The 25,065-nt window shown below is 37.2% G+C and overlaps 1 protein-coding gene across 4 annotated transcripts in view; it reads left to right on the top strand.

The window, feature by feature from the left end:
* NTRK3 (neurotrophic receptor tyrosine kinase 3) overlaps positions 1 to 25,065 on the top strand; it is a 459,350-nt gene that overhangs the window by 413,524 nt on the left and 20,761 nt on the right. For all 4 annotated transcript variants that reach the window (XM_007479383.3, XM_001364452.4, XM_056806736.1 and 1 more), the window contains one exon: positions 24,041 to 24,199. In XM_007479383.3, the coding sequence (XP_007479445.1) occupies positions 24,041 to 24,199 (159 nt within the window). The remainder of the gene's footprint in view (positions 1 to 24,040; positions 24,200 to 25,065) is intronic.

The following is a 25,065-nucleotide window of genomic DNA, read 5'->3' on the forward strand; positions in this document are numbered from 1 at the left end:
GAAATTTTTTCTATATTATTTTTACCAAAGAGGGACACAGAAGAAAGGGAAGGGAAATGATTTCTACCTTGCCCCCTCCAGATACAAAGCAAATCAGTGGCACAGTCATAATTTGTGCATTCTGATGTCTTGTGATGTTCTGTACCCACCATTAGAAGGAACTACTTCATCAATCTCTACTTAAGACATTATGTTTTTCCTCTCCACAATTATCCACTCAACTCATATCCCTCTGAATAACCTGGGTTTACTATTCAACTCTCTTTCTAGCAAGAGGAAAGCTACTTTTCTTTCTGAGTAATTGCTGTGATTACCTGTTCTGTCAACCATGTGCTATGTGAAGTCAGATACCAGGGGGCAAAAACATGTAAATCAAGGTGAAAAGCAACTGGTAAATTCTGAACATATTGGAAGGAATATCCTAATCCCTCTTGTTATAGAAGATTAAATCTCAAACATACTTGATGAATGTAGGAATAACTATTGATACAAAGCCAATGTCTGTCCTATGAAAACAAGCATACAAATATAGAGATATTCAAGAATAAGGTTAAAATTACCTTTATATTTTATTTTTTAACATTCATTAATTTTTTTACTTCCAAATTCTCTCCCTCCTTCTTGGGCCTTCCTCATCCATTGAAAAGGCATGCAATACAATATCAGTTATGCATATATTAGCTATGTTGCAAAGAAAAGCCAGAAAAATAAAAGTGAAAAACAATATGTTTCATTTTCCACTCCAAGTTCATCAGTAAGTTTTCTCTCTGGAGATGTATAACATTTTTCATTACCAGTTCCTTGGAATTTTCTTGGATCATTGCATTAATAATTATAACTACATCTTTCACAACTGATGATTGTTATAATATTGTTATTATGACATACAGTGCTTTCCTGGTTCATACTCATTTGACAGCATCTGTTCATGTAAAACTTCCTAGTTTTTATCTGAACCTCTCTTCCTCATCATTTCTTATAGCACAATAGTATTTCATCACAATCATATTCTACAACTTGTCATTCCCCAAATGATGGATGTTTCCTCAATTTCTAATTCACAGCCACCACCAGAAGAGATGCTATAATTATTTTTTTTCCTATGTGAGTACTTTTCATTTTTCTTTGATTTTTTTGAGATAAAGATCTAGTCTTCATCATAGAGTGTGTAGAGTTTTAAAGCTCTTTGGACATCATTACAAATGGTTCTCCAGAATGGTTGAACTAACGTTAAAGTATCTATTTTTCTAAATTTCCTCCAGTATTTGTCATTTTCCTTTTCTTTCATGTTAGCCAATCTAATAGATATGAGGTGACACCTCAAAGTTGTTTTCATTTACATTTCTCTAATTATTAGTGATTTAGAACACTTTTTAATATGACCATTGGTAGCTTTGAATTCTTCTTCCTTAAACTGCCTGTTCATATCCTTTGACCATTCATTAATTGAGGAATGGATCTTATTTTTTTTGTAAATTTGGCTCAGTTTTCTATAAAGTTACTTTTAGAAGCACATTCTGTAGATAACATTTGACTGTTCTCCTAATTGTGCTGAAAAACTGCTAAGATATCATATGTGCAACCTACATGTATTCTTGGCTATATGTTCAAAAAAACAAAAGCTAGGTCATGTTCAGAGTGCCCAGATTTGCTCAATCACTTGCTCCCATTCACCTTCATTTTTATATTCTTCTGGTCATGGCTATGGGAAGGGATGATATGGAAGGAATGTTGCAATGTGACTGCCTCTTGATAGATGTTTCCTGAGGGCTGCCCCATGGCACTGCCCAGGATCCTCCCCTTGCTTTCCATTAGAACATCAGTGACTTCACATATTCTTGCCAGTTCCTGAATGCATTTTTCTTTTGCCTCAATTTAGCCATCATTATAAAAATACTCCAAAGGTTTATAATATGATTTCTTATCTCTTACACTTATTTCAGGTCTCACAACTTAAAAGAGTAAGATTGAAGATATTGGGGTTTTTTTTGGAAAAAACTTGCTTACAGCAGTCTCTTGTGTAAAATACCTCTAATGATGAGGCAGCTAGTGGCTTTGCAAGTATATGGAAACCTACATACTGTGTAGGAGCAGGGTCAATCATTTGAGCTTTCAACTGGAGCATTATTGAGAGAACAGAATGTTGCCGGTTAAGTAGTAATTAATCTTTGAACTCTCAGCAGCCATTGTGTTTTTCTATCCAATGATCTGAAGAAACATGTTGTCTTGGGGCAATATAATTTACCTGGAAAGTGTTAGGTTCTCAAGTCAATGAATATTAGGAAGGAAAGGGGAGGGATCTGTTTTTCCTTTAGATGCAGAGAAAAGGGATACAGTTTGATGGATATGGGAAGGATTTTTCTGGAATCTGTCATATAGTATTGAATTGGGAGCTAGGCTCTGTCTTTAAAAAAGGGATTGAAAATAGTGTCTGCTTGAGCTAGATTGCTTCTATCTATAGAGAACCCAATAGCAAACTGATTTTGCTGACCTAAAACAAGTAATGTAAAAGTTTCCTGAGAATTCCATTTGTTTGGGGGAAAATAAAAAACTTTGACATAACTTCATTTCTGGTGATGTTGCCTGGAATTATTTGATCCTCTCTTCTCCTCCTTGACTGTACTTTCCTTCTTAGTGACATGCAATCCACTTAAACATTAGTGGGTTCCTCTGCTTTTTCTTCCTCCTTCCTTCCTGCCACTTGTGGCTAGCCCTAATGGAGAATAAATGACTGATGACACCTCCGGCCATATATCTCTGGTTTAAGCACACACAAGCTCACACACACACACACACACACACACACAAACGCACACATACACACACATAACCACCAACAACACCACCACAGCAATAACCATGCAAGTCTGATGCATTTATGAAGCTAAAAGTTTCAGTTCACTCCCTGTCTTTAGAATCACCATTTGTGAAATTCATTGTCATGAAGCAATGAGGAAATCTCTCATGGAGATATGCTCACTTTGGATAATGGAGAGAAGACTAGATTCTGGCAACATATTTTGAACAATCAGTGAAAGTTGAAGAGAGATGGATGATTATTGCCAATATAATTTTCTAATTTGGTCTGTTTATTGACCTGAAAATCCAGGCCAGGATTAGTTTTTATGTTTAATTTAACCCCTCTCTCCTTCTCCCAGAATCAAAAAAAGTCAGAATTTTTGTTGCTTGGAAGAGTGACTGATGGATACCTGAATTTGATAGGGATAAATCCATTGCAGCCTGAATGAGCCCTGTGACTGTTGCCAGGTTAGCTTTTTTGGTCTCAGTTTCCTTATCTACAAAATGAAGATGATGTTATTCTAAAGTTCAGTCCACATCCTATGTTCTAAGTTAAGTGGCCTCATGCTTGTGGATTCTTGCTTCTGAATGACAGCGTTTACCCTGTATGTTCTGTCTTTCCCATCCCTGTTTTAATTATAACATTATAGAATGTTAGAGTTAGAAGGTCCCTTAGAGGTCATTGATTCCTTACCATTCTGGGTAGAAACCTACAACATTACTGAAAGTGACTGTCCAATCAGGGTTTTAAATAATTTTAGGTTTATCTCATTTTATCATCACAATAACCTTCCTAGGGAGGTAGCTCAAACAGTATTATCCCCATTTTACAAATGAGGAAACTAGAGGTGAAAGAGGCTAAGAGACTTGCCCATGATCATACAGTGAGTAAGTCATGGATCTAAGTAAAAACTTGAACCAAAATATTTTGATTCCAAGGTCATTTTTTTTGCTTCCTATCCCCTACCTCCATACACTTCACTGCACTGTTTATCACTTCATCAGGAAGCATGTTCCATTGTTCAGTAGCTCTGTTGTTTATTGGTTTGCTTTTTAGAAAGTTTTGATCAAATTGACATGATATCTTCCTCTTTATAATTTACTTCCAATGATTTTAGTCTAGCTGAATGGATCATTGCAGACTTATTATTTCCTCTGATCTAAGTATTAGTCATTTTTAGTTGTAATTTTAATTGGGGCTTTATCACAGTCATTTATGAATATGCCAATCTCCCACTTTGGGAGTTTTCCCTTTGAACAAAAAATAACAAGTAGCCCCAAACAATTGATACAGTGATTATGTCTGATAGAATACATAGCATTCTGCACTCACAGTCACCCACTTCTCTGAGCAAGGAGAGAAAGTGATTTGTTAATCTTTTCCACAAAGCCATTGTTCATTACAGTTAAATAGCTTTTATCTTTGCTTTTGTTTATGGACTATAGTCTTCACTATACAGCCAAGATTTCTTTAGAATATAGACTCCTTTTCACAAGGGCCCTCCAGAAACTCCTCTCTTTATACCGTGATTACTCCCAAGACAAAGGTGGGATGATGAGGAGAGCGTTATTCTGTCATCCTTATAGTAGTACCCCCCAAACTAGGATAACCTCCAAGGAAGGTTAGCTATAATAAGAATTGCCGTTTTTAGACTTGAAATGGTGCAACTCCATAGATATAATGGCTTGGCATTAGGACAATAAGGAGTCAATGCCAACCGTCAGAATTTATCTAGTTCCACCATATATTTTTGTGGAGACATCCATTATCATTGGTATTACTTCTGTCTTCAGGCAGAACCAATACAATAAAAATCTGTTTGCCCGGTGACTCAAGTCTCACAGGGCCAAATCACCTGAACATTAGAGATCATCTTTTGGCCCAAATTGAAAGTGTGGGATAACAGGAGCAGTTTTCTAGCAAAAGATTTTCTTTCATATTTCCTGTCCAAGACAATGCCATGCAAAGAGAGAAAATTTATAAGGCAGGGAATTCCAAGACCCTGCATTCCATTAAATTTTCCTCTTTTGCTCTCTGACTTTCCCCTTCCCGCCTCCCTTCCTTCATCTCTTTCTATAAGATCATCCTATCTGGCTGAAAAAGAAACTGACATTAACAGAAAATAGATTTACAAACAATCAAACCTAATGCTTTTTGACTATGATGATGATTAATGGTAGACAGTTGAACAGATTATCCAGGATCTAGACATGAAGTAACAAAGACTCATCTTAATAATTTTAGAGCCTTTAGTCAGGAGCTTGGCTAGCTTTTCATGAAAAAATGGGTGGCATTTCTTTCAGGAGTCCAGCTGATGTTGGTCTAGGAGAGGGGAGTCATCAGGGTGGAGAGACAGTGGCAAGAGGAAGAATAAGTTGCTGATATACTAATGACTGTCTGTCTTTCTTTTTCCAGTTTTTCTGGGTAGAATGTAAGATGTTTACTGGTACCATTTTTATGAGCTGTCTTTGATCTGTTTTAGTGAGAGAAGGGTCACTCGGGGTGGGATATGATCTCATCTTACTGTCTCACCCCATAGGCTTCTCTGGCGAGGGATGTACCCTATGTTCCTTTTTTATGAGCATTCCTATTCAGCTTTAAAAATCTCCTAAGTAGCCACAGAAATTTAAATTCCAGTCCTACGAGTAAAATCTATTATAGTAGCCTTGTCTTCCTGACCTTCCTTCTTTCCCTTGCTGGACAGTCTATTGCATTCCATTCAAATATCACCCTCACTATGTGTCCTGGGAACCCCCTTAGAAGCTCTCTAAGGGCTGTTGACTGCTTGGGCAGTCATGCCTTTGCCCCTGGGCCTCTCTCTAGTAATGTAAGCTGGGGACAAATGGTTAATGAAACAGAGGGACAACAATATTTCAAGGTTTGGGCTGCACACCTCCATGTACCTTGCTATGACTTTGGAAGATGAGACTCCTTCCTGTATCTCTTGCAAAGGAAGGAGAAAAAATATATTTTCTCATTCTATATTTCTAGCTATTATGAAGAACTTAATATATGTGGAAGCCCAAAAAACTCAGCATAAAGTCAGAGTGTAGTTACTGGTTCATTATGTGAGATCGTCCCCAAGTTCTGTCTCAGACTATGCCTTGCCTCTCCATTTGACTCTAGAAGGGAAATCAGGAGGCAGGACCTGCTTATAAAGGGAGAAGAAACCTCTAGCAGCTGTGGACATCAGATGACCAAGAGGGATGAAGGCCACAGGGCAGTCTGGAAGCCAGATGCTATTTTGAGGGGGCAGTACCTTTGCTTTAATCTGAAACTTCCCTTTTCTCACTTCTTTTCTTGGAAACAGGCACCCTGGGTCTCATGTTATAGCCTTGTTTGAGCACTAGACACTAAGCAGGATATATTGTAGGACCCTTAAGTCTTTTCTCCTTCCTCATAGAATCATAGAACATATGAGTTGCAAAAGACCTTACAAATCATCTAGTCACAGAAATACAATACAGAATCGTAGGATTTCAGAGTCAGAGCCCAGCTCCTTTATTTAATAGATGATGACACTGAGGTCCAAAAGGGTGAAGGGATTGGACTAAGGTTACACAGTTAATTAGTAGCAGAGCTAGGCCAGAAACTAGGCCTTCTAATTGGTAATCTAATGCTTTTTCCATTATACTGTCTTTAAGGTAGAATTATACTCATAGATATGCATAAAGTGTAGACCTTCTGTTGACACACTTGGGCAAACCTGTCTTATGTTCCATGCAAGTTATGACTAGATGAACAACATTCTAGGTATTTATCCTGTTGTAAAATATTTTGGAGTTCATAGAATCTAAAGGTAGGAGTCAATCCAGAAGTCATGTATTTCAACCTCTTCCTAAATAAGGATTACAGCATACTTCTACATCATGCTTGACAAGTGGTCCTCCAATATTTGCTTGAAGACCTTTGCTTAAAGTGAAGGAGTCCATTAACTCTGAAAGCATCCTCTTGAGATTTTGAATAGTTCTAATTCTTAGGAAATTTTTCCTTTCATAAAACTTACATTTTCCTCTTTATAGCTTCTACTTATTGTCCCTAGTTTTACACTCTCCCACCCTGCCTCTCACCACAAGGGGGCAAATAGACCAAATTAAATTTTTATTTCATTTGATAGCCTTTCAAATATTTAAAAATAAGAATCATAAACCATTATCTTGATTCGTTAGTCTTTTCTTGTCTGGGGTAAACATCCCCAGTTCCTTCAAATGTGACATGAACTAGAGCCACTTCATCATTCTGATTGCATTAATTTGACTACCTGCCAGTTTAACCTTCTTAAAATATGGTACCTGAAACTAAACTCAATCCTCCAGAGTCTGACCAGAGCAAAATACAATAGAATTACCACCTTGTTAGTCCTAGACACTATATCCCTCTCTTAGTTCAAAATAATATTCTAGTTTCAGTACCTGTTACATCACATTGTTGATTCATACTTAACTTGCACTTCACTAAAACTTGCACTTCCCAGATCTATTTCAGATAAATGGCATGCTTGCTACACTTCCACCAATCTTATACTTGTGAAGTGAATATTTTTAATCTAAATTTGAATCTACTTTTTTTTCTACTAAATTTCACCCTTTTAAAAAATTCAACTATGAGACTATGTTTTTCCCTACTAAATTTCATCTTTATTACCTTAGGCCTCAAATTCTAGCCTATTGAGGTCTGTTTGGATTTTACTCTGCTGTTTAACACATTCACTATTAAATCTGCAAATTTTCCTAGCAGGCCACATAAGACTTTATTGTAGTCTTTGAAACACATATTAAAAAAATACAGGGTCAGCCACAGCTCCCTAGGGCAGCCACTATACTTCCAAATTGAAATGAAATTATTAATGACTGGTTTTTGAACTGACAACTCAACTAGCTTCTGAATCCACCTATATGCTCCATTGCCCAAACTCTAGTTCTCCATGTTGTCCACAAGACAGCATGAGAAATTTAGTTAATTGTTTCAAATAAATCTGAGTACACTTTAGCTACATCATTCCCTTGACATACCAATCTAGTAGCCTTGTTAACAAAGGAAATTGGGTTTGTTTAGTATGACATGGTCTTGATAGTTTCATTTGGTTCTTTGTGATCACCACTTCCTTTTCCAAATGTTCACTGACTCTCTTTTTAATAATTGGTGCTAAAATTTTACTATAAATCAAAATCAAGGTCATTATTATTATAGATTATAGATTAATAGTGTCTTGTTCCAGGATTTTTTTGAAAATCAGAATATTTTCTGCTCTTCTCTCATTGATACCCCCTCCCATTTCCAATATCTTTTCAGTATCCCTGACTCTGGCTCATTAATCCCATCCAACAATTTTTCCAGTATCATAATTTAGTTTACCTGGGCCTGGTGACTTGAAACCAATCATTAAGGGCAGGAATAGAGATATCCTCCCTTTTTTTCTTAAGTATCAAATCTTCAAGAGGAAACATGACATGGTAGATAGAAAGCTGTTTTTGGAGCCAAAGAAGTCCTGTATTCAAGTACTTTCTCTGACCCTAAGCAAGCTACTTGGCCCCACTGTGCCCTAGGAAACTACAAGGTGTAGTAACTTGTACTCTAGTTGGACTATAAACTTCTCTATGGCAAACTTTAAGCTAGAGAAAAGGTGCCAACTTGCACTGGTAGGGAGGAGCTCTATTCTTGAGATTTCCTTGAGTCAAAAACAAAAAACCAAAACACATAGGTCTGTCTGGTATCAAGCCTCTATTGGTCACTTATGTTTTATCCTTTCTAGTCAAAAAGTCATTCTTTTTAGTAGAGAAAACAAAAAGGAGACTAAGAGCTGAGCAGCGATGCTTGATCTCTGTCATCTCTTATCGTCATCCTATCTGTCTTATGTGACACTCATTGGTTCTCCTCTTTGCCCTAATGTAACACAGAAGTTCCTAGGGAATTGATCCAGAGAAGCTGAGATTGTAGAAACCTTGATTCTCAAGCAAACATACAGCTTGTTTGCAAGTTTTCATCATAGGTCACCAAGACACACAAACAAGGAGAACTCAAACCCAAACAGAAATATTTACCTTGGTTCATTTTTGCAGATAAAATGGGTACTGAGTCCTTGGTCATGGACCAGGAGTGTCATCACAGATGTGTCAATTCAGGGCATATTCTTTTCTTTTGACTACCTCTTATTCCTGCTATTTTGTGATCATGGAATAATAGAGTCAAAAGGCAGCACAGGTAGCTGAATCCTATGAAACCATTTCATTTCACCAGTTTGACTCTTGAGGGCCCAGAGATGATAGAAAACTATAAGATATTATAATGGTGTAGATAAATGAGACTGGAACGTTTTACAGATGTTTGAATCTTAGGGTAAGTGGATAATGCTAACCATGGGAGCTGGCAGCATTACTCTCCAGGTGATGGCCTATTGCCATATTCATCAATCACTCTGGTTGCCTCTATTTCTTGGGCAATCATCCTCTGGGTGAAGAGACTCCGTCTGACCATCCTGTATCAGAAGCCAAAGCATGTGATTTGTCCAAGTGACAAAGTTAGCATTATCATCTGCTCTTTTCTCTTGGATACCTATCCCATTTCCTGTGATCTTTTAAATTTCACTGACAATGGCTCATCAGTGCCTTCTAATAATTTTTCTAGCATGCTCATATAGTTTTCCAGGACTTGAAATGATTAAGGACAGAAAGGGAGATATTAGTCTCCCTTTTTATCTCAGATATCAAATCTTCAAGAGGAAACATAGTGTAGTGGATAAAAAGCTGTTCTTGGAACCAGGTCCTTTTGAGTTCTATCCCTTTTTCCAGTTTGTCTTACATACCTTGAGTGTGGAACATATCTTTAGGTTTCCTTTTCCTTGTCTGGATCTTTGGGGGAAGTCTCAGGTATTAGAGTTAGCCTAGCAATTCCTGACATGTTCTCAGAGCATTCAAGGCCATCTCTGAATTTGACTTCAGAATATTTTTCCCCACCCTTTAGCTCAAATGATTCTCCTGTGAATTTAATCTTAAATCTCAAATTATTCTTTTCTAAGATGAAATTCTTTCAGAAAATAAAAGAAAGGCATTTTACAGAATGACCTTTCCAATGATCTTTCCAATGATCATAGAGCATAACCTTAGAGAGCAGAGGTTAGCAAACTACAGCTCTCAGTCTGCTGCCTGTTTTTGTGGGACCCAGGGAGACAAGAATAGTCTTTACATTTTAAAATAGTTTTATTGGATTTAAGAATGTTTAAAAAGCATTCTGAGCTCACTACAGTACAAAAACTGGCAGGCAGTAGATCAAGTCCAACCTCTGCATTTCATAGATAAGGAAACTGAGGTCAAGAGAAATAATTGACTGACCCATGGTCATACAGAGAGTAAACATCACAGGAAGGATATGAACCCAAGTCTTCCTGACTCCAGGCCCAACACTCCATCCACTATGCCAATGTCCTAATAGATGAGCTGTGTCCCCTTCTTCAAGGACTAAACATTCCTCCCAGGCTTTGTGTGCCATGTTTTCATGGAAGCACATTCACTTACTCCAAAAGTCAAAAGGCAGATTTTTGTCTCAGGTACTCTGATTTTCCTAGGGAATATTGAGGTCATGCCATTTGTCTAGTCTTCCTCTATTGTTCCACTGAGATTTGGGAGAAGTAGAGGGTATGAACAGGCAATTCAGGGAAGTGGTCTCTATTTGTGGAAGGGGTTTAAAGTTTAATTCCAGTTCAAAGAATTAAATGAAAAAATCTCTAAGCCAAGAAAGAATCCTCATATATCTATTCCAAAGATAGTTCATTTTATCAGGCAAAAACTCCCTCACACAGACCACAACCCCTCCACATCCTAGTAGATGATTCATAAGTTGCTACAGCCAAACCATCCATCATTTGTTGGCTCTTCCCCTGATGAGCCTCTTTGACCTTAGCTGAGCCAGTCCCCAGACAATAGACACTGCGTCTGTCTCCAACTCTAATACTTGAAGCCTTTCCAGCTTAGTAGGACCTATCAATAGAGTGCTTATACTTCTTTGGCATGCCTTCCAAGAAACTGGGGTTACCTGCAGGCGAGGTTGATATCTTTGTATGCTCCAATCCGGAATAAGACAAACTGGTTTTTCTCTGTCTCTTCTTTCTGTCTTTGTCTCTATGTCCTTGTCTCTGTCAGTCTCACTCTCAGTCTTTCTCTGTCTCTCTCTCTCTCTCTCTCTCTCTGTCTCTCTTGCTGTCTCTGTCTCTGTTTTTGTCACTCTGTCTCTCTGACACACACACACACACACACACACAATCTCTCACATTCCCACGTTCTCTTTGCACTCTCTATCACAAACACTTAGGGTCCAGATTGCCTACCAATACTTATTTTCAACAACAGAGGGTAGGGAAAGAAGGAGGAAATTGAGGGAAAGACCAGCAATTTTGAAAAGCTAGATGCCTCCCTCTGGGTTCCCAGCCTTAGCTTATCTTACAGTTAGTGACTCAACACTAGAGTTGAGCACGGGTCTTCTGACGCTAAATCCAGTGCTTGTTCCAAAGCATATCTTTATGTCATTACCCTTGATGTGCTTTCCCATCTTGTTTGCCTCTTACCAGTCTGGGGCTTAGGGGCTACAGATATTGATGAGAAGATTTCCACTGTGTTGTTTGCCAATATAATTTAAAATATGCAAAATGTCCCATGTCCCTCTTTTTGCTCTCCCAAGTTACCTCTGGCATTTTTAGTTGGCAGCTAATAAAACAAAAGAGAGGCTCTCTGGCTGATCCTTCTCTCCAGCTAGAATGATTAATTTGTAGTCATTTGGAAGTAACAGATTTTACCTCTAGCTACAGCCAACCCTACCTGGCTAGTCTGCTCTAGCCTCATACCCTCTGGTATGCACAGGTAATTGGCAGTTTGCTAATGGTTCATTAGGAGCACTGTCACTTTGAGGAAGGGACAAAAGAAGGGAAGCAAGACAAGCTACAGGGGAGGTGTGCTTATCATGAAATCCTAAGAGCTACAGGGACTGATAGCTGGAATTATTTTGCTCCTTTTAAAGTTAACAACTCTCATCACATATATACTTTAAAAAATTAGGTGCTGTATAATCCATAGTGTACTCTGTCAAGGAACCTGGGTTTGAATCCTTCTCTGCTACTTCTATGCCCTTAAACAAGCTACTATCTGGTCTCAGTTTAGTTAGTGGCAAAATGAAGGGGTTTGGCTACCCCCATACCCCACTTTTTATTTTTAATCACAGAACCCTTTGGCAGTCTGATGAAGTCTATGGACCATTTCTCAGAATGATTTTAAATGCATAAAATCAACTACATAGAATTAAAAATGAAAACCCAATTATATTGAAAAACCATTATATATATATATATATATATATATATATATTTTTCACTTCATGAACTCAGCCTAGATCAGGAATTCTTAACCTTTTTGTATCATGGCACATTTTTGCACTGTCATGAACTTTATGACCTCCTTCTCAGTATAATGGTTTTAAATGCACAAAATATGTAGAATTAAAAAGAAACCAATTATGCTATTATAGTTGTAACATGCATACATATATGTATATATATGTATATTTGTATATATCTTAAAATTTTTTAAATGCTTACAAATTCCAGCTTAAAAATTCCTGAACTAGATGATCTCCAATGTTTCTTCTATTTCTGAGGCCACTAATTCTAGACTTTGGACTGCAGTCAGGAGACTTGAATTATTTCTGTAAAAGTGTGATCATATCCTGCCATTTCCAGAAATCAAGGATGACTATTCACCCAACCTCAATGGCTAAATTTGTATGTTGTTGAGAGAAATGACATCAGCTGTAGGTTGTTATCCTTTCATTTCACCTGTGGGAGAGGGGTGGGTTAGATCTTATCTTTTCACCCAGTAGCCTGTTCTTTTAGGTATTTGCTTTTCAGTGAGACCCCAGTTCTGGACCTTGGACTGCAGTGAAAAGACTTGAATTTATTCTTGATTTAGGAACCTAGATTTTATAGGATCTAGAGCTAGAATTCATCTAATCCAGAAGTTCTTAACTTGTCTTTTGTAAATTTAAATATCTATATGTATATAAAGTGTAAGTAGCTGTAGTTCAGTATAATTTGTTTCCTTTATAATCCTATATATTTTATTTTATGCATTTTAAAAAAGTGTTTTGAGGTGACCATTGACTTCACCAGACTGTCAAAGGAGTCCATGATACAAAAAAGATTAAGAACCTCTCATTGACTGCAATCCCCTATTTTACAGATGGAAAAACTGAGGCATGGAAGGATTAAGTGACTTGCCAAGATTCATATAGTTAATATCAGAACCAAAATTCAAACCCAGATGTCCTAACTCAAAATGTAATGTTCTTTCCACTGCACTGTTACAATTCTGCATAGTATTTTATATTATATTGGTAAACAACCTAAGCTATAGTTCATATATGTCTTCTTTTCTTCAATGTGTTCACCCCAGGTCTGTCCAAATTGATAAGACAAAAGACATTCCTAAATATAGCATGCAGATATATTTGGGTAAAGAATACTGTAGGCTTGATTCGGAATAAGACAAACTGGTTTTGAATATAATCTCAGACATTATATCAGTTTCTGGCCATCTTAGCTGTTTCTGGTATATCTGAATTTCATTTCCAGGGATCCCTGATCACTTGTGAACAAAGATTGTGGGACCTACTTATAAACATTCTAGGAGTTTCTGTCACCCTGGAGACATTGGAAAATGGAATATGGGGAAACTGCAGCTGACAAAGCATATTTTCAAATGGTTTGGAAGCAACCCTTATTATGACAGATGTCAAACCTGTGCAGTAATCACTGTCACTCTAGGGAAATAATAATAATACTTTGTACTTATAATAGCACTTTTGATCTTCCTAGTAATTTATAAATATTATCAAATTAAGTGTCACTAGCTCCTCCTCACTCCATACCCTTTTTCTTACCCTGACTAGTCAATTGGGTGAATATTATGACTGCTACTACCTGCTTCTAAACAAGGACTAATTTTGGTTCCCCCAATGGAAATGAAAAAGAAAACAGTTTTTAAGCACCTACTGTGTTCAGAACACCATGTCTGAAATCTACAGTCTGTTGGGGTTGGGGATAAGACATAGATAATTTTCCCTTTAAAGTTTGCTTCCTTTTCTTGGATAAATCATCATTTGTCTTCTGTAAATCTCAATTTCCTCTCTGTGAATTGAAGGGGTTAGACTAGATGATCCCAGAGGGCCCTTCCTACTTCTGGATTGTGGATTCTATAAACTTATAATACCCAACTATTAAAATAGAAAAGAATTTTTGAAGCCACCTAATCCAACCTCTTTCCTAATTCAAGAATCCATTCTACAGAATCCATATACTATTGTGATTAACTTCCATTTGGAAGCAGAGGATCTGGGTTTGAAGTTCATATTTCTTACTTACTACCTGTGTGACTTTGGGACTATACCTTTCTGATGCTCAGTTTTCTCATATTTAAACAAGAGGTGCACTCGTGCACTAGCTAGACAATCTCCAAGGTCCTTCCCAAACTCCAAATCCTTAGACTATGACTTTTTCACAAAGGTGATCATTTAAATTTTGCTTTGTTTGGTTTCCTCTTTAAGTCAAAAGAACCCATTTTTTTGAGAATTCTAATTGTTAAGGAGTTTTCTTCCTTGTGTAGTCTATGTGAAGTAGAATCCTTATCTGAAATCCTGATGGATTGGGTCCCCAGTGGTGAAGGTAGCGACAGGTCAGTGGAGTTTTTTCTAATGCCATTAGTTGAGTTCCTACTCTGTGTCCCACCAATGCTGAACATCTCCCTTACATCATCAGTACTGTTCAATATTAGGGTCCCAGTATCATTTCACTAATTCTTATGAATTAACTTTTACAGTGGAATATTTATAGATAAGTACTTATATATCAAGAACAGAGTTATAAAACATTCCCCTAAACGAGCACACCCTCCCTTATCCTCATCTCAGTCCCTGAAGACAGAGGGCTTACTCTTAAAAAGCAGTTGTCACATTTCATTTGTTCCACAAAATTCACTCTAGCACTCATCACCTATACTCCAAGGAAGCAATTCCTTTGGAGAAAGGTGCAGCCAACTTCACCAATCATCACTCAACTGCCACATGCTGAACAAGTGTAGCCAGCCTAGCTGAAGCCACAAGTCCTGCAGAAAGAAAGATGGGAGACAAGGATCTTGATGGAGACAACCTAGGACTTTGAACCCCAAAGTCCTAGGAATAGCCCTACTTCCAGCCCTGTGCACTTAGACATCATCCTGGGAAGCAATCTCTCAGAAGATGTAGTCTGACAACTGATCCTAAAGGTGCTATATCCCTAGTTTCTAAAGACTCAGAAAGGAAAGTTCTTGCCACCAAACTCCTTAGCACTGTCAAATGGTTCAACATTAGAAACTACAATTATTTTAGCAGTGGAAATGACCATTTTTTAAAATCTAAATCGACTTTCTTACCATACCATGGAAATTTTCCATTTGACTTATATTGCTGAAAACTTCTATATGTTCTGTCTCTTCCACTGATGCCTGATGTTCTTTGAAATAAGGGACCATCTTACTCTTCTATGTGTATCCCCAGTGTTTGCACATAGTAAGTGCTTAATAGATGTTTTATTTATTCATCTACTAATTTAATGCCAATTTTCCATAAAAACAATAGTACAGCTAACATGTATAGCATATGAGGATTTGCAAAGCTCTTTACATGGTATCTTATTTTATTCTCATTACTACTCTTAGAAGAAAATGCTATTATTATGCCAGTTTTACAGATGAGGACATGAAATTAAAACAGTGAAATTGTTGTGGGAGAGCTATAGAGAAAACCTGGGCAAAGAAGGGATATTCCCTCAAGAATGGTTGGCTCCAATATTTAGCTTAAAAATGGAGAAATTTATTAAGTTGAATTATTGAGTTGAATGACTGGGAGGCAAGTACTGCCTCCTAGAGGAGATGGAGTTTGGGATTCTTATACCCTTTTGACAGCAGAGGTTAAATGACCAGAGATGAATTGATGGGCTGATGTTACTACATGACCAGCGATGGGGTGATGTTTTGTGCCTTGAAGACAGAAGGGGTGACCTGTACAGTTCAGGGGATGATTAGATGTCTTAGATACAACAGGATGCTTATCAGAAACAACCTGGGAGGAACTTATCTGTGCTTATCAAAAAGCCAAACGGAGAGGCCAAAAGGGAGTTTTTCTCTCAGAAACTCCTTTCTTATCATATGGTACTTAAAGTTACCATCCTTTGGCTAGCACTCTAAGGAAAAGGGATTTTTTTTACTTTTTCTTTAACCTGGGATACCTCTGGGGGTTTTGGAGGTGTCCAGGGGAAACCCTGGATCCCGTGCCAAAATAATTGGCCAGGATCACAGAGCTAACAGTATGTGGGTTCAGTTTTGCATCTTGGTCTTCCTGTATCTAAGATCAGTGCTCTTGCAAATTACTCCTGGCTGCCTCATTTTGGAAAGATTTTATTAACTCTGTTTTTCCTTTTTTTTAAAAAATAAAGGTTAAGTACTTTAAAAAAATATCAGTTTTAGGAAAATCAACTGATTTCTAACTCAGCTATATAAATTCCTGCATCAAATAAGGGTATATACCTTTAGCTTTTTCTAGTTATGAATTTTGCCATCTACCTCAATAGTCACCTGTTCCTTGTTTAACATATCCTAGATTTTCAATTCATCGAGTTCAGTACAGATTGTGAATCAGAGTTCATTTCAGGGCAAGCTCCTATTCCATAAAATGAACTCCTTTATTGGCATCCCCAAACCTTACCATTTCTCCTAATCATTCACAAATTTTGGTATTGGCTAAAGGCTTGAAGTTCAAGTTTATCTGGCTCTGAAAATCATCACCAAGTAATTCATTCCTTTGCTACCTTTTTTGGACATGAAGATAAATCTCTTTAAAAAGAGAATCATTGGGGCAATAAGGAGTAGTGAAAGCTTCAAAACTGAAGGCTGGCAATGAGAACTGGTGTTTAGGCAAGACTTAGAAGGAGAAAACAAAGAGAGAAGTTGTAACTAGGGAGTATGTTCCTGGGGCTTCAATCTGAGAATTCCTGCTCCAGGCATATTCTCTCTCCAGGTGAGAGAATTGGGTGGAATTATTAATAGGTCTTTTATCCTCTAGTACACACTGCTAAGCAGCTCATCTCATAGACACATTGTATTTTTTGAAGGCTCCAAGGGTTTTTCCTAAACCTAGGGCTAGAGTTTCATCCTCTGCTATTCAAAAAAGGTTCCATTAAATCAGTGCCTTTTGCATAAGCCTTCCTCCAAAGTCTCTTCCCAGGAAAGTAATACCATAATCATATCTTTGTAAGTTCTTCAGCACCTTTTCCTTAAAGAATTCAAAGTACTTTCCAAAAGGGGGTTACAAATGCTCTTGTCATTTCTCCAGATTGGAAGCCACCTGAAAACTCTCTCCTTCCTGGTATTGAGGTAGGAAGGGAGTACGGAAAGAAAGGAGGCATCTGTGTCAGAATGTTAGAAGCTTGTTTTCAGGACTAGGAAACCTTTTTTCTCATATATTTTTGTCTTGGCAGGACACACATGAAGAGATATTAGTGGACCATCAAATAGAACTTAGGCTTTCTGTTTCCTAACAGTCAGGTACAGGAAAATATAAAGGAAAGTGGCATCAGAGTTGAGGATCCCTCAGAGGGCAATGGAGAGGAATGAGGTGGACTTAGATATTATAAAATTGAATGCCTCAGGAGAAGGGATGTAAAAGATGTCAGAGAAGTGTTTGGCTAGAACAAAAATATGGGCAGATCATACATCAAAAATAAAGGTTCACCTGTATGTTCTAGTAGAATTTGGGGAATCTGGAGAATGAGAGAAAGATCCCTAGAGATATTTTTATAGATGCATGTTGTCAAAAGTTGGGCAGACATGAGGGGTCAGCTAAGTGGCTCAGTAGATTGAGAGCAAGACCTAAAGTGGAAAAGTTCTAGGTTCAAATCTGACCTCAGACACTTTCTAACCACAGGACCCTAGGTAAGTCACTTCACCCCCATTGCTTAGCTCTTTTGCCTTGGAACCAATAAGCAGTATTGATTCTAAGACAGAAGGTAAAGGTTTTAAAAAATGGGCAGACATGGTTGGGTTGTTATTCATTTTTGTTGGAGAAAGTACCCAAGTAGATTTTGAAGCTGTTTTCAAAGCTGCATCAATGGTTCATTTGAACCTACCTTTATCTTTGATCATGGAATTAAAGAGAAGAGGGAGAGACTAGGCAGGCATATATCAAAAATATCTTAGAAAGGTATTTGTCAAGACATTTCCTAAATGTTCCCAGAGGAAATTCCAAAGCATCTCTGTAACTGAGATGAATAAATTTGTATGTGGTGTATGTAGATATTCACAGACTAATAAGCTCATCGTTCTGTGTCTCTGAACTATGTTCTGTATATGTGACATTTCAAAGTCCTCTAGATAACATGTGCTACCATCTTTGTTATCTACAGCTGTAACTGTTGTGACTGCTTCTGGTGTCTCTTTCAGTGTGAGCTACCCTTTTACTGCTACGTCCCAGCTGGTGTTCCCATCTGATGCTATAGAGTAGAAGAGAGGAGGCCGATCTCACTAGGACAGATGGGAAATCAGGAGACTTTCCAACAGTTGAAGAACGCTCATTCTAGCACTTAAAAAACCCCAAAACTTGGAAAGTATCCAATGTGCTGTGAGATCCAACCAATAAAGTTTAACGTAGAGTAAATAAAAAATGGTACTTACCTAGCTATCAATGTGAATGTTTCCTGATTAAAACACTTTACTATCAGATCACATTTTAAAGCCTACTTGCTTGAGTTTTACAACTCCTCTGAAAGCCAGAACCTTTTTATCCATTTAGAGTCTCTGCCATCATAGTGAACAAAACAGACATATATATATATATATATATATATATATATATATATATATATATATATATATGTCTGTATGGTCTCTTCCATGGCTCAATACTCATCTCCCTTACACAAACTTAAATTAATGTTCAGGTTCTCTGGGACTCGGTTTCTTTCTTGTAGAATGGCCATTTTGATAAATTTTGAGGAAATCATCTGCGTGAGGAATTTTGAACTCCTTAGAGAAAACTGAGGTTTTACTTGTTTTGGGACTGGAAGTTGTAGCTCTCCCATTGTTTGTTCTCCTTTTGATTCCACCAGGCCCAATTTGTTTTAATGATTTCCTTTCCTGTGTAATTGGATGCAATGATTAGACAACCCTCGGTAGCACAGTGGAGTTTCCCTTTAAACCAGGGCAATTGGCCCACTCTGACACCAAGTTGAAGAATCAATCAGTTAAAATAAGTGGAGGGGAGATACAGGTCCTTGCTCCTGGCAGGATGGCAGTGGGAAGCAAAAGCAGACCTGCTGAGGAGTTTTGAAAGCAGGTTCATCAGAGAAAGTGAGGGAAGATATTCACAATATAGGACATTCTGCTCTCACTAAGAGAGTCACAGTGCTTTTAGCACCTGCTATTTGGCAAGTGGTGATTGGCTGTCCCCCTGCAGCTGGTGATCCTGATGTTCAAGCTGGGAAAGAAAGGACAAGGAGAGAGAGGACTGTTGTATTCTACTGGCAGAACATGTCTGAAGCTTGTCCAGTCCCATGTGGTTAAAAACTGCTTCTAAGAGATGGTTCCTTCCATCTCTCCTACCTTTCAACTAAAGAATGGTAATAATTTAGATTTTCAGAGCCCTATAAAATAGATAAAATATTTTTCTCACAATAACCCATTAGGTGATTATTTCCATTTTACAGATAAAGAAACTGAGGCAACAAGTGATTAAGTAGTTTTTCCTAGCACCATTTGGTTAATAAGTGTCAGAACAAGGAATTTGAAGGTTGGTCTTTGGATTTTAAGACCCATGCTTTCCATTATAATGTCACTCCACTCCCTTTCTGGGTGTCTGACTCCATGGATCGGAGTTTAACTGAGTAAGACATCAAGAACCAGAGAGAGAGGTACAGACATTGTTTATTATGCCCTTCTCCACAGAACGGCATTCTTGCAGAAACTCCTCTCCCAAGAAAGGGAGCCCTTCAATTACAGGACTAGCTAGTTTTTATTGCTCAAAGACCACCATAGCTCAGGAGAAAAATGTAAAAGTAAATTCCTGGAGAGGGCCTCCAGATTCCCGGGGAAACAGGCCAATAACAGTTCTTTTATCTGGAAAATCTCTGCGGTTGTTCCTAGTTGAGATATCGATTGTTTTATCTGGAAAAGTCACTAAGGCTGCTCCCAGACCAGCTTCAGTTGGAAAATTTTGGTCAGATTTCAGTTGGTGGTCCCTGTTTCTCAAGCTTAGCTTACAACTGCAAAGTGGTATTTTATTTCAATGTTCCATAGGATCAGAAATCCCTGGAAAAAATGGAGGCTTGAGCAAATCCAATTAATTATTATAGTTAGTATTCCTTTCATTTTCACAATAACAATATCTTTTCCCTTTCTCATTAGAAGACTGAATATGCTCAAGGGTAAGACCTGATAGAAATAAAATATAGTCACAGAAATTCACTCTGCCATATACAGGATTCCAAATGTTCCAGCATTTACACTGGGTTAAGTTCCTTCTTGCCCCATAAGCAGAAGCAACTATGCCTTGTTTTAACTCCTTTAGGAAGAAAATGTGTTTTGTATTAAATTTCTTTAGACTATAAACTTCTTGAAGGTAGGCATTATTATTTTTGTTTCTTTATTCAAAGTTATTAGTCCAGAGCAAGCACTGAATAATTGTTTGACTGGTCTGTGTATTTGTAGGGAGAGTCTCTTTCACCCTCTATCACCCTCCATCCTATTCTCAATCCAATATCTTAGGGTCAAGATCTTTTTTTTGGGGGGGAGGGATAATTTTCTTTACTTTTTTCTCCAGTTTTTCATATTAGAATCTGAGGGTTTTATTCTGAAGGAAACCTGAGAGATCACCTAATCTTCCATTATAATTTTACATTTGAGAAAAATGAGCCTTTCAATATAGGGAACAATATCAAAAGTCACACAAGTTGTTAATGGCAGCTAGGACTGGTACTCAGGTTTCCTGACTCCAATGGTAGCAATGTAGAGTAATGGATAAAACTCTGGACCTGGAATTAGGAAGACCTCAGTTCAAAGCCAGCTTTAGATACTTGCTAGCTAATCATTTTAGCTCACAGCCCTTGTTTGCCAACTTCTGATCAGAGTTCTTAAGACTGCCAAAATAATTCATTTGTATATTATTGATGCATTATAGTATGCCATTCTAGTTCTTGTGATTTCATCCCATACCATTTCATATAATGACTTTCCATGTTTTTTGGAAACCATCTTTTTTTTCTTATAGCACATTAATATTCCATTTTCTGATATCATGACTGAACACACCACAGCACATATAGCAGAGGATTGTAGGTCTTGAGATAGACTAGAAATCAGGGATCAGCTCATTCAAACCCCCTCATTTTTATACATAAAGAAATTGAAGTCCTGAGAGCTCTTGCTGAAGATGATCCAAGGGTTAAGTTGCAAAGCTAGGATTCAAGTCTAGCTTTTCTGATGCCCAAGCCAGTATTCTTTCTATTCTCTCAAGATGCTGGTATAGTGACCATTGGTGATAATGGGTTTGATATTTGGGATAATCCATTCAAAATTTCACCTATGAGGCCATTCCTAACTCTTTAGTGGAAGCTCAAGATCTTGGTAATTTCTTTTTAATAATTTATAATAATCAGTTAGATCTATAATATCCAATTTATTAATTGCTATTTGTTAGTCTAATACCTCTAATTCATCTGGCAGTAGGACTTTCTCCATTGCCTTTTTTCAGTTAAATATATAAATATAATGAATCATATCTGAGCTATCTGTTGACCTCTCTGAACATACTTTTTCTCCTTTTTAAAATTTTATTGCTGTAGGTTTTACATTACCTTCATTTCCAGAAATAACCCTCCCATTTTGCTATCCAGAGAGTCATCCCTTATTACAGAGAATAATCCCTTATTACAAAGAATTTACCTATATTTCAACTTTCTATGGTTTCAAATCAACCCTAAGCGCTGGAGGTCTGCCCATGAAGCACTCTTTTGCTTCTACTTTGCCCTTTTTTTTTAGGTTATGGCAATGGGAGGCCACTGAGTAGTGAGCACTGGGACAGGAGTTGGGAAAGAATATATATATATATATATATATATATACATATATATATATATATATATAAGTCAGTATAAAACTTCAAGTGAAGTTGTTTGGCGACTATAAAATGTACTGTATTGATATGTAATCTTCATTCTAAAAGCATCTAAAATTGCTGAATTGGAAGCTTCATGTCTGCATGAACTTTCCTATATTTTTAATTGTGTATGATGGACTTAATTTTTTTTAACATTAAAATCTGCGATTGCTATGAAAAAAATATATATATATATGTTGGCAGATGTTTGCTTATATCTGCAGTTTCATTCAGTTATCCATGGAAGGTTTGAGAACATATCCCTTGCAGATATAGGGGCCTTCTGGAATATGCGGTGTCCCACACCCACTATCCCCCACATCTGCAAATAAGGGGTTGAATTATTTCGTCTCTTTTTCAGGGTCAAGTCTAGACACTTATTACACACTTCAAATTATTATACACCTCAAAACACCTTTCTTGCCAACTCACCAAGAGGGCCCACAGACTATGAATTTGCATGTAAAATGATCAGATTGGGTCTCTTAAAATTGATTCCATTTACAGTTAGTTGATTTTGTATTATAAGTGCTTAAATCATGGTTCTTTGTCTCTGAACTTAGCTCAGAAATTTAACTGGCCTGTAATGAGTTAAGTTTAGAAATCCAGTTCCCCTGCTATTCATTGTTCTATTCTTGCCTCAAGAGAATTTATTATCCCTAAGGGATACAGATGAACACCAAGAGAATCTGGTAAACCACCAAACTATCTTTCAAGAATGTTTAGGTTGTTCTCCAAGGAAGTCTTGTCCACTATCTCTAACCTTTCAGATGGATGCAAACAATAAACATTTCTTAGTTAAAGAAAGGAAAGGAGTTGTTGTTGCTAGCCCCTAAATCCCTATTTATAACCAATTATATATATATATATATATATATGGTATATATATATATATATTAATTAATTAATTAATTTAGAATATTTTTCCAGGGTTACATGATTTATGTTCTTTCCCTCCCTTCTTCCCCCTCCCTCCTGGAGCTGATGAGCAATTCCACTGGGTTATACATGTATCATTGTATAACCAATTATATTGTCTCCCATACCTTAGCTCTGAAACCATTCATATTAATTTTCACTGTTCACAATGTCAAGTTCTTGTAACCAATTATAACCTGTTCTCTGCCTTTGTTCTTTCCTGGTTTTTGTTCTGAACTCCCCCAAGCAATCGTCCCTCTCATTTAGGGTCTTGGCTTTGCTGAGAAAGCTGAGATCCTATTTATTGGTAAATTTGTAATTTATTAATAAATTGATCTTCCTCTGGACTTTGTGCCTCAGCTTACTTTATTTTGACTATAACATTTACATTTAAGAAACTACTAACTAATAATTATTTTGTAGTTGCTTAGCATTTTGCTCTGGTTCTTATTAAGTGCACCAGAATATTTTTTGCCTTTTGTGAACTTTCTTTGTTTCTTATACCTGATTGTGTGGATTATCTATTCAGAGTTTGTGACTAGTATATAAAAATAACTTTTTGAAAATTAGATTTAAATGAAATGGTTTATGAATACAGGGGCAATGAATGTAATCTGCCACATTTTAGAGCCCTAATCTTAAAAGTATGCCAATTTCCTCTGTCCTATGACAATATGACTGTTGTTCTTGAGGCCCAATCCAATGCTTATACAGTTCTCTAAAAAGAGATATCTTCCAAAAGAAGGCATATCCTCCAAGTTTTCTTCTTAAATCTCTTCTTGTCTTCATGATACACTGAGTAAATTTGCTACTATTTTTCTCAACTCATCATCTGTCCACGGGGCAATTGACTGGTTTAAAAATATTTGAAAGAGTGATATCTTCATTGACTGTTACTTGTTGATGCTTCCAGCATTTTACATTTTAGATACCAAAGTGTCCATAGACCTAGTGTTGTAAGTTGGATATAACTGTGACCTGTGTGGGATTAGGAGTGAATGATTTGATGCTGTGGGTGGAAGATATGTGGAAATAACTTAATCCAGAAAGGAATCTAGTCTTTTTTTCCATCCAGTATGAATTTCTATCTCTCCTTCCTTATAGGTGGGAGGTCATACCATGCTACCAATTCGTTGGATGCCCCCAGAAAGCATCATGTACAGGAAGTTTACTACAGAGAGTGATGTCTGGAGTTTTGGGGTGATTCTCTGGGAGATCTTCACCTATGGAAAACAGCCTTGGTTTCAGCTCTCAAACACAGAGGTAATGGTTTAGATTCATGTTTAGGACTGTAGGAAGGAAGGTGAGATAGAGTTTGAGCCAGGGTTTGGATATTAATTAAGTGAAGCGAGGCTCTGGTTCTTGATATAATGTACCCATCAGGACATTCAGTGGAGTGTAGGATTGGAAGTCATCAGCAAAGCAAGGCCAAAATAAAACCAAAGGAGGATGGCTGGATTTGAGGGGAGGTACATGGAATATTGAACTGTAGTTGCAGGAGTCTTGTAGAATAGAAGAGTTCAATGAATGGAGGAAATGCATTGGGACCCATCATCTATTTCTTTATCCTCCAATATTAGTTTATAGCCTATCCAAATTAGTCTAGATATTTAGTAAAGCTTTGAAAGACCCAGGCAGTTTTAGCTTTCCTTATCCAAAAGATCTGTGGGAAGTTTGGGGTATTTGGGGACTATTGTGTCAATTAGGGATTCATCTTCACCCTTTAGCAGGGTTTCTTACCCCTTACCCTGGAGCCCATGAACTAGCATTTATTTATTAATTTATTTCAATATAATTGGTATCCTTTGTAATCCTATCTTTTTTTTTTATTTTGTGTATTTAAAAATATTATTTTGAAAAGCAGTCCCTAGGCTGCCAAATGGGACAATGAAATACAAAAAAAGGTTAAGAACTCCTACTCTAGGGCATGCTTAAGAAGCTAATTGGAAATCATCCCAGATTCTCCCAATAGGAGATATAATCCCATAGGAGAAACACTAGAATTCAAGTTATCTGCTAAGGCTTTCACACTGAGAATAGACTAAGCCAAGGACAGACCTTTAAGGGCAGGTACTAACTAGATCTGTAAAATTTGATTGCTCCAGACTTCACCCCCTTAACCAGTTCAG

This window comes from Monodelphis domestica, chromosome 1, assembly GCF_027887165.1.
Source record: "Monodelphis domestica isolate mMonDom1 chromosome 1, mMonDom1.pri, whole genome shotgun sequence".
NCBI lineage: Eukaryota > Metazoa > Chordata > Mammalia > Didelphimorphia > Didelphidae > Monodelphis > Monodelphis domestica.